At 43.9% G+C, this 10,747-nt stretch overlaps 1 protein-coding gene across 2 annotated transcripts; it reads right to left on the minus strand.

Moving 5' to 3' along the window:
• Positions 1-2,193: 2,193 nt before the first annotated feature.
• C5H10orf88 (chromosome 5 C10orf88 homolog) lies at positions 2,194-7,948 on the minus strand. Of its 2 annotated transcripts, XM_030488326.1 has the most exons (7): positions 7,700-7,916; positions 7,356-7,559; positions 6,274-6,346; positions 5,711-5,723; positions 5,517-5,623; positions 3,780-4,252; positions 2,194-2,759 (listed from the first exon to the last, which is right to left on the minus strand). In XM_030488326.1, the coding sequence occupies exons 1-7, from the start codon at positions 7,858-7,860 to the stop codon at positions 2,531-2,533; spliced, it is 1,260 nt and encodes a 419-aa protein (XP_030344186.1). In that variant the 5' UTR covers positions 7,861-7,916; the 3' UTR covers positions 2,194-2,530. The 2 variants fall into 2 exon arrangements, with proteins under 2 accessions (XP_030344186.1, XP_030344185.1); XM_030488325.1 differs by having other exon boundaries at positions 5,517-5,723; positions 7,700-7,948.
• Between the last annotated feature and the right edge of the window lie 2,799 nt (positions 7,949-10,747).

Raw genomic sequence — 10,747 nt, forward strand, 5'->3', positions numbered from 1 at the left:
ACTCCCACTGTGCTCACTGTTCTCACTTTTATGGAGCCCAAAGCTTCACCTAAGCAAAGCACCTTGTGCCACATGTTTCAGGTGTCACAGCTAAGAAAGAAATAATCATGCTCCTAAGAGCAATAAAAAACATTCTCTTCCTTTTAAATAGTTCTTAACCTCTCTCAGCATTTTAAACATGTTCCCACATATTTCAATAGGGAAAGATTTTTGCATCCATATGTTAGAAACTGGACACGTCTACAATGTGAAAAGGACTAAAGTACAAATAGGTCACACTCGAAAGCAGAGATTAATTCTCACAGTATCTCTCATGATTTACAGGAAAACAGTGAGTTTTATCAAGGACCAGTTGTAAACTATGAGTAGGCACAGGGTGAGAACCATGAGTTTCTTTTTTGCTCAGCTTTGCTTCAGCGGCACGTTTCCATCTATCCAGTTCTGAAGGTAATGACAACTCTGCTAGGCAGAAAGTCGCTGCAACGTTACCAAAGAATCTGTTACATCGTGATGCTCTTCTGCACTATTGTTTTATTACAGATTTTTACAACTTTTCAGTATTACAGATGCAGAATTTGCAATTTGTGTGGGTCAACTCCTCAGAACCAAAAGAAGTGGGGAAAAAAAAAAAGCTTATTTAATTTCCACTGCAATTACATGGTATTCAAAAACTTTAAACATTCCACTTTCTTTTTTCTCTGCACAGAATCCCTCACTAAAGAAGAAGCTGAAGAATCCCCGAACCCCCAATACAGCTTCTACACTCTTTCATTGGTGGTTTTGATTTCAAATATCATCATCGCGGTAGTTGTGATACTCAAATATCATGAACACCGAGCAGGACACGGCTACCAAAAACTCCAGAGCTCCTACTAACTACTTCAGGATACGTTGGATTCATGTCAAGTTCTGTTCAGATTTGCCACCCAAGAGGGGAGAGGGAATAACCCCCAAACCAACCCAAAATCAATAAACCAACAGCATGGGAATGATGCTTGGAAACATATTTCAACTCTTTTTTTGTCATTAAAAAACCTCTCAACCGAGTATTCTTATCTTAAATCACCGAGCTGAAGAAGAATGTAAGTGTCTGCTTCAGAGTGTTTAGAAAGCACCCGAAAACTAACATAACAGATATAAAGTTGAATGTAAAGTACAAGATAATTCAGGTCTTTTTCTTAGAACAAACAAACAAATCTCAATCTTTTCAAATCACTACGAAACTGCACTTGGCACAAGTTCAGCTAAGGGACAACTGCGAGATGTCTATTCAAAGCAATTTATCCTCTCTTCAAACTCCACTCCTGGCAAGAGCAGATCTGACAGGCTTCAAAAGACATCAGTTTTCCTGAAGAAGAAAAGGAGGTAGACCAAATAAAGATACTGGACTCTGCATGTCTGTTCTGCTTGTGAAGCCAACACTTGCTTCCCCATCAATAGCTTTTGCTCAATGCATTTCAAGACAGCGAATAAAATCAATGCCTGCGCACTCAACTCAGGAGTTTACCAGTAAGTCCCTGTACAGTCCAAGTTAGGTGATACACCCCAGAATTCAGAAAGCTATAAACAGAATGAAGTTTGAAGCTTGACCTTCCACAGAAGGACTCTGAGTCACATTTCCACCTCCCCAAATGACAGAACTGATCCCAGCAGGTTAAAGTAAATATGATGCACCAAGGCTATTCTCCAGCCTAAGGCTGGTGACATGCAGCAGATCCTACCTACCCCAGCACAGCCTAGCTGGCAATGAAGTCCCCTTGAGAGCAACTATAAATGAAGTAATCCTGCTTCTTAGGATAATGAAACATTGATAAATACAAGTCTGCTGAGTGTACATTCATTCCAGTTATTCCTGCATGGCTCACTTAATGTAGGAGCTAAAAAGTGCAACAACAGTCTTGGTTTAGGTATCACGTAAGGAACCAGACTGCTCATTTAGGTGCCTGTACAGCCAGCAAGGCTTTCAAAGAACCCAGGCTGGGGTCCAGCTTAGCCCGTCTCTCTAAACCCAACTCCTTCAACAGCCCAAGTCAGGCAGCACCAGTACTACCCTTCCTCTCAGAGATGGAATAATAAAGATCTTTATCAGAAATGCCACTAAAATAAACCAAAAGCACAAAGAAACTACATCCTGTTCCACCCATTACACGTTACACAAACATCAAGACAACAGAAAAGTGAAGGGATGACATGTGGGTAGAAAGAAAAGCTGAAACTCGCTTTATTTCGATTACTTCTCCATTGTTCAAACTGAAACTGGGAAACTGGGTGTTTCATACAGCTTCTAATAATGCTCTTTAAATAAATAAGCCACAAAGGGCATACAAAATTCTCATGTTTAGGAAAAAACAGGCAGTCTTAAGATATTCCATAAAACTAACAACTGTGTGCAACAGTGGATAGAATTACAGTAACAAAATGCAAGTCAACAACACTGAACTTCGGTACAGTTCTAACTCCATAAATACTGAGCTTTGTAAAGTAGAACTGCCCTGAAAGTACTTCTGTGAAGTCCTGCATCTACACACATCTATCTCTCTCCATTAGAGAGCCCTCCATTAGAATCATAGTGTGCTTGGGAAATTTTGTTTGCCTGCGAGTTCTGAACCAGCTCCATTAAGAGAATCATTTTATTATCTATATGTGTCTGAAGAGCCTGGATTTGGCGATCAATATAGTCCATTAGTTTTTTCTCCATCAGATCCATATTTTTGGAGATGATCTTTTCCAAATAGGAGCAAATAGGCTGTTGTTCCACTCTGTGAAAAGAGCAAATATAAAAGTCAGTATAACCTATTTCTTAATGACAAGACGCATGACAGATATCTTTCTTAGCAGTTGAACTTCTATGTAAAATATCAATTATTAGACAACACACTTCAGAAGGCATTAGGGGTTTAGCACATATAAAATACCTTCCTTGCCTGCTGCCACGTTTTACACCTCAGAATTCGTCTATAAACACACAGGGTACACAGTCTTCTTCTTTAAACCTCATTTTGTGTTTCAAAGGTTCAGCAATGATGTATCACACAGCTTAGTTACGTATAACCAACCACTCAACAGCATGCACAGAGCTCCCATTCTGTCAGTGGGGGAGACTGTTCTTCTCAGCTGAGGTGTTTCAAGAGTTACTCAAACTGTGCAGTTCTTGATTCCTGCATCTGCATTCTTTAAGAACACTGCACACTCCCAGGAGCTGGAGATAGTCAGGATATATTAGAACCCTGATTCCTACATCTCACCATTTCCACTGTTGTTCCTTAGGTATCAAACTGGGTGCACTTCTAATACTACTAAGGTGCCTGCACAGTAAATGCCAACAAATGAGGAGGGACAGGAAAGATCAGGGGATGATACACCAGATACAGCAGAAAGATCATGGCACAGGGTGTGGAAAAAGACGATGTAAGAATTTAGGAGGTAGAAGAAGTCAAAATGGAAGTGTGGTAACAGACAACAAACACAAACTAAATGTATATGGAGTTACAGAAAGGCCACACTTTTTTTAAAATCATAAAAGGTGAAATGGAGACAAAAGACAGTTCAGTAACAACAGATGATGTTGTGATTTCTTCTGGAAAAGCCTCCTACATGCAAGCAGCTCCTTTGAAAAACTGTGAACATGTTCATTGCCACACAGACTCCGAACCCACATTTTATGACTGACTATTGCTGTGAGTGAGAATAAAATTCTTTCATTACATATTTTACTTCTTAAACTTGCCAATAAATCCAGTCAAACTACTACTATAAGAAGCGTACCAAACTGCACTTACCCCACACACTGAAGCCCTTCCTCTTTAGCCACTGCATGTTTACCAGAGTGCCTGTTGCCATCCTTCAGCCGAAGGTGATTTACCTGAGCACACAAGTTCTGAAGGAAAGGAAGCAGCACCTGTGGTGTAGCTACATTTGGGGTTCCACTCTCTTGCTCCTGCATTCGTAATGATCCCACCGCTTTAAAATCATCTCTGAGGTCAACCGTACTTTTCTGGGCAGTAAGGCTTTCCGAATCAAAAGTATTCCCTCTTTCAGGTACCTGCGTGTTTAGATCATGGCTTATTTTCAAGTCTTCATGTTCTGTTTCACTTGTTAAATGATTTTTAACAGGCAAAGGTTCACTGGCTGATGGATCCAGTGATGGCTGAAGAGCTGCACTGTGTAACTCATCTACTGCACGGTCCCCTCCACAGTCTGCATTTTTCCCCAAGATAATCCAATTCAGTTTGTCTCCAAAAGGGGAACTGTTCTGATGGGAAGAGAAACAACAGGATTAATATTGAAGTATTCAAATATACTGGAAATCATACAATAACAACAAGATATTTTATTATCTTAGCATTCTACTACTGTGATGGAAAGATTTTAAAAGTAGTTCTGAATTATATTCTTAGGGAAAAGCACAGGGAAAGATTTTCCCTGGACGTGTTATGTGTTAATTCTCTCGTCACTCTCCAAGTCACACAAGTTTTACTGACTTGGTTTTTACCATGCTGTGTCCCCAAGAGTGACCATTATTAACATTAGATGGATTCGGGATTCTATTGGAATAGCCTACTTTGCAGGATTAGGATCAACATCAAATAAATGCTTTATAAAAGCATGCTCCCTTTAATTGAAGGTGACATGCTTTCAATAATCACAAATGGGACAAACCAGCCTATCTACCTACACACCAAACACTACAGGAACATGCCACTGACAAAACAGCGAGAATGGAAACAAGCAAAAGAGGAGCTGAGTGGCAGGGAAGGTTAAAATTAAACAGAGTCCTTCACTCTGGACTTGGTGTATGCACAGTGAATCCTTGAGTACACAACCTCTATTCATTGCTCTCATCTAATAGTGGCAATGGTCAAACCAGGACTAAACCCCCACCTCTGGAGCCCCCAACACAACAGGGACATGGAGCTGTTGGAGCAAGTCCAGAGGAGGGCCACAAAGATGATCACAGAAATGAAGCCATTCCTATGGAGCCAGGCTGAGAGAGCTGGGCTGGGGCAGCCTGGAGAAGAGAAGGCTCCTGAAGGGGAGACCTGAGAGCAGCTCCAGTGCCTAAAGGGGCTCCAGGAAACCTGGAGAGGGGCTTTGGACAAGGGCCTGTAGGGACAGGACAAGCGGAATGGCTTTAACCTGCCCGAGGGGAGATTGAGATGAGCTCTGAGGCAGAAGCTCTCCCCTGTGAGGGTGCTGAGGCGCTGGCACAGGGTGCCCAGAGAAGCTGTGGCTGCCCCATCCCTGGCAGTGTTCAAGACCAGGTTGGACACAGGGGCTTGGAGCAACCTGCTCTAGTGGAAGGTGTCCCTGCCCGTGGCAGGGGGTTGGAACTGGATGAGCTTTAAGGTCCCTTCAACCCAAACCATTCTGTGATTCTCTGAAAATGGCAGGAAGTGTGGGCTATAAAAAATAATAATCATAAAACCTTTTCACCAAATCAGTTTAGAACACGATTAATTGTTACAGAAGGCAAGGTCACAGATCAGTAGTGTTTATGGAAAAGCACAGTCATTTACCTTCTGCTGACATCGGACCATGTCCATGAGCTGCTGAGCACCTGGAGACAACTTAGATCCCATTGATTCCATTATAGTTTGCACTCTGTCTAGATCTATGCTTGAGCCTAGTGAAGGAAAATCAGTTGGTAGTTTTGCAGACACCGTTTTCACTTGCACAATTATTTTACTGATGAGTACTCTTTGTTTCTCACCAATGGAGAGCAGCTGGTGCAAGAAGGGAAAGAGATATTTTGGTTAGGAAACAAACAGCTTAACGTTTTCTTTGTGTGCATGGGACAATGCATTCTTTGAGGCTTTGGAAAAACAACACTAGGCTCTTTTCCAGGGAAATTATGTCAATTTCTCCTTTCTATTAACTCTTTGGAAAAGTCTGAATTGAACCTGCAGGACCAAAGATAAACCAGGTCTTGGTCTTCTAAGCACTTAAGATCAGTGGCCATACAAATTTTCATCTTCTTATTTAACCACATCAGAGTTAACAGTCTTAATTACAAAGCAACTGATGATGATCTGCAGATTATCTGGTTTATGAAGGTTTTTTCCTCTAAGACTGTATTATCTCTCCTATATACAGTCTTTATAACGAGAAAACCGTGACACAAGTTTAAAAGACCTCTGCTATCAAGACAAAGTACCACCTAACAGATTTTTAAGTGATTTTCTGAAGTGATGGAGTATAAAAACCCCATAAGAGCAATGCAATTCAGTCAAGTGATTAAAAAGACAAACAGAACAGTTCTGTTCAACTCCCTACCTTAATTCTACAGGAGGCTGCGGGGCATTCAAACTTAAGGTACTTTTTGTATAAAGTAACCTCTTCAGTTTCACTAGAAAATAAAATAGAAGAGCTGTGACATCACTTTATAAACTTTTTTTTAGTAGAAATACTCTATATCAGGAAATATTCAGGTAAGAAACGAGACTGACTGGAATGACACTGACTCTCATGTGGTTTGGCGGTTTTAATGCTTATATGCAGCTTGTACTGAATCTCATTGGATAGGTATGTAAAAAAGGATTCGGATGTCTATGTGCATTATCTGCCAGAGAAGCTTGTGAGGTTCAGTACATTATTCACACATCTTTGCTGATGTTTTTTGCCTGTTTTTATTTAGCTCATTAAACAGCTGATGCGCCATGTAATGACTTAAAAATAACAGAGAAGACATTGCTTGAATTCCCCTGGCAAAGCATAGAAGAAAGTACTGAAGGGAGAAACAAATCGTTCTTTACTTTCTCTTTTGCTCCTAAAAGTGTGAGACGACTGCGCATCAAAGAGACAAGAAGTCTTTTGGTAAAGATCAGCTAAAAGAGACCTGCTGAAGAGAGGAGCACATCTGATGTCCAGAAAGATTAAAGGACACAGAAAAGTTACACCTGTCCTAACTCCTTCTGTCGCCTTACACAACAGCATTTCAGTGTAGCACAACTTACTGAATCATACGTTTCACTAAACACAAGAGAATAAAGAGGTAACTGGCATAACTTGTATCTTTATCAAAGAGGCAACTTACTGAATCATACGTTTCACTAAACACAAGAGAATAAAGAGGTAACTGGCATAACTTGTATCTTTATCAAAGAAGCAGCATTTGTGCAAGCCACCAGTGACTGGGAGGTTGCAGCAGGCAACTGCAGACCCTGTGCCCATTCACCAGTTTTGCACGGAGAGACCAACCCGAGTGGCTGCCGTGGAGCAGACACTGAGAACCTCACAGATACACAGAGAACGGTGTTGTCAGTACGAGAAGAGCCAAACGGTGCCGGGGACCCACCGCAAACACACCCCCCGACCCCAGCCGCCTCCGGCCCATGCTCCCCCCGGTGCCCACTCACCCCGGGGGCCGGGCAGCGCCCATGCTCTCGCCCCGGCCAGTCCCGCAGTACTCCTCTCCCACGTACACCTCCATGTTCCGGGCCTCGCTCACGATACCGATGGACACCATCTCTCCGGCGCCGGCCGGCCGGCACTCCAGCTGCAGCACGCAGGGCGCCGCGCTCCCGCCGCCCGTCCGCCGCTCCACCACCACGGCCTCGGTGCTGCGGGGGGAAGCGCCACGGCCGCGTTGCCCCGGCAGGCCCGCTCCTGCCCCGCCGCCCGCACTCCCGCCCAGGCCCAGCCCGGCACCCCCGTCACGCCACCCGCCTGAGGGGAGCCACCGGGGCTCCGCCGCCCTCACCCGGCCTCGCCGCCGCCCGCGTCCCGCCGCAGGCACAGCGCCCGGGCCAGGCCGTCCGGCGGCGCGCAGAGCCAGGAGCACGCCGCCATCACACAGCACGGCTCCCGGGGGCTGCAGTACGGGTCGGCCGCAAGCTCCGGCACCATGGAGCCGGTCGCCATCGCAGCGGGGCCGAGCAGCGGCTGAAGCGGCACCACGACCGTCACCGGCCGCGCCGGGCGGAGAGCGCCTGCGTGTGGCTGCGGGCAGGGCTCTGAGCGTGCGCGGTGCGGGAGGTGCCACGCTGAGTGGCGGGAATTCCCGGGATACGGGAATGCGGTGGGAGAGGGTGTCATGGAATGGGGGAACGGTTCCTGTTGGAGGGGACCTTAAAGCTCATCCAGTTCCAACCCCTGCCGCGGGCAGGGACACCTTCCACTAGAGCAGGTTGCTCCAAGCCCCTGTGTCCAACCTGGCCTTGAACACTGCCAGGGATGGGGCAGCCACAGCTTCTCTGGGCACCCTGTGCCAGCGCCTCAGCACCCTCACAGGGGAGAGCTTCTGCCTCAGAGCTCATCTCAATCTCCCCTCTGGCAGGTTAAAGCCATTCCCCTTGTCCTGTCCCTACAGGCCCTTGTCCAAAGCCCCTCTCCAGGTTTCCTGGAGCCCCTTTGGGCACTGGAGCTGCTCTAAGGTGTTCCCTTGAGGAGCCTTCTCTTCTCCAGGCTGACCCAGCCCGGCTCTCGCAGCCTGGCTCCAGAGCCCCTGTTGTGCTGGGTGCTCCAGAGGGGGTGTTTTAATCCAGGTTTAGCTATTGCCACCCTTAGCAAAAGTGCAGTGTGTTGGGTAAGTGCCATTTGGTACACTTCTTAAAGTAGTAGTTTGATTGCATTTATTGACAAGTTTAAGAAATAAAATATAATATAATGGAAGAAATTTATTCTCAGTCACAGCAATAGCCAGTCATAAAATGTGGGTTTGGAGGCTGTGTGGCAATGAATGTGTTCACAGTTAGTTTTTCAAAGGAGCTGCTTGCATATAGGGGGCTTTTCCAGAAGAAATCACATCATTTGTTGTTACTGAACTGTCTTTTGTCTCCATTTCACTTTTTATGATTTTAAAAAAAGTGTGGCCTTTCTGCAATTTCATGTACGTTTAGTTTGTTACCACACTTCCATCTTGACTTCTTCTGCCTCCTTAATTCTTACATCATCTTTTTCCACACCCTGTGGCATGATCTTTCTGCTGTATCTGGTGTATCATCCCCCGATCTTTCCTGTCCCTCCTCATTTGTTGGTATTTACTGTGCAGGCACCTTAGTAGAAGTGGTAGTACACCCAGTTTGATACCTAACGAACAACAGTGGATATGGTGAGATGTGGGAGTCGGGGTTCTAACAGATCCTGACTATCTCCAGCTCCTGGGAGTGTGCAGTGTTCTTAAAGATACAGGAATCAAGAACTGCACAGTTTGAGTAACTCTTGAAACACCTCAGCTGAGAAGAACAGTCTGCCACACTGACAGAATGGGAGCTCTGTGCATGCTGTTGAGTGGTTGGTTATACGTAACTAAGCTGTGTGATACATCATTGCTGAGCCTTTGAAACACAAAATGAGGTTTAAAGAAGAAGACTGTGTACCCTGTGTGTTTATAGAAGAATTCTGAGGTGTAAAACGTGGCAGCAGGCAAGGAAGGTATTTTATATGTGCTAAACCCCTAATGCCTTCTGAAGTGTGTTGTCTAATAATTGATATTTTACATAGAAGTTCAACTGCTAAGAAAGATATCTGTCATGCCTCTTGTCATTAAGAAATAGGTTATACTGACTTTTATATTTGCTCTTTTCACAGAGTGGAACAACAGCCTATTTGCTCCTATTTGGAAAAGATCATCTCCAAAAATGTGGATCTGATGGAGAAAAAACTAATGGACTATATTGATCGCCAAATCCAGGCTCTTCAGACACATATAGATAATAAAATGATTCTCTTAATGGAGCTGGTTCAGAACTCGCAGGCAAACAAAATTTCCCAAGCACACTATGATTCTAATGGAGGGCTCTCTAATGGAGAGAGATAGATGTGTGTAGATGCAGGACTTCACAGAAGTACTTTCAGGGCAGTTCTACTTTACAAAGCTCGGTATTTATGGAGTTAGAACTGTACCGAAGTTCAGTGTTGTTGACTTGCATTTTGTTACTGTAATTCTATCCACTGTTGCACCCAGTCGTTAGTTTTATGGAATATCTTAAGACTGCCTGTTTTTTCCTAAACATGAGAATTTTGTATGCCCTTTGTGGCTTATTTATTTAAAGAGCATTATTAGAAGCTGTATGAAACACCCAGTTTCCCAGTTTCAGTTTGAACAATGGAGAAGTAATCGAAATAAAGCGAGTTTCAGCTTTTTCTACCCACATGTCATCCCTTCACTTTTCTGTTGTCTTGATGTTTGTGTAACATGTAATGAGTGGAACAGGATGTAGTTTCTTTGTGCTTTTGGTTTTTTAGAGGTGTTTCTTTCAAAGATCTTTATAAGAGGTGGTACTGGCATTGCCTGACTTGGGCTGTCTTTATTCAGTGTCTTGAAATGCATTGAGCAAAAGCTATTGATGGGAAAGGAAGCGTTGGCTTCTCAAGCAATACAGGGACACACAGTCCAGTGTCTTTATCTGGTCTACCTCATATTTTCTTCTCCAGGCAAACCTTTGTCTGTTGAAAACTGTCAGATCTTGATGGTGGCAACTGCCAGTAGTGGAGTTTGAAGAGAGCATATATTGCTGTGATCAGACGTCCCGCAGTTATCCCTCAGCTTAACTTGTGTCAAGTGCAGTTTCATAGTGATTTGAAAACATTGAGATTTGTTTGTTTGTTCTAAGAAAAAGACCTGAATTATCTTGTACTTTACATTCACTTTACACCTGTTAATTTTTCTGACACTTTCTAATCACCCTGAAGCAGACACATTCTTCTTCAGCTCAGTGATTTAGTATAAGAATACTCGGTTGAGAGGTTTTTTAGTGACAAAAAAAAGTTGAAATATGTTTCCAAGCATCATTCCCATGCTGTTGGT

This window comes from Strigops habroptila, chromosome 5 (genome assembly GCF_004027225.2).
Source record: "Strigops habroptila isolate Jane chromosome 5, bStrHab1.2.pri, whole genome shotgun sequence".
Classification (NCBI taxonomy): domain Eukaryota; kingdom Metazoa; phylum Chordata; class Aves; order Psittaciformes; family Psittacidae; genus Strigops; species Strigops habroptila.

What these genes read in the sequence shown, in the direction of transcription:
- C5H10orf88 (XM_030488325.1), bottom strand. Translation starts at nt 7,860, where the DNA reads ATGGCGACCGGCTCCATGGTGCCGGAGCTTGCGGCCGACCCGTACTGC. An exon ending in GGCGCTGCCCGGCCCCCGGG is followed by an intron (nt 6,347 to 7,355) that starts GTGAGTGGGCAC and finishes TTTATTTTCTAG; the next exon opens with TGAAACTGAAGAGGTTACTT. An exon ending in CAGCCTCCTGTAGAATTAAG is followed by an intron (nt 5,724 to 6,273) that starts GTAGGGAGTTGA and finishes TTCTTGCACCAG; the next exon opens with CTGCTCTCCATTGGTGAGAA.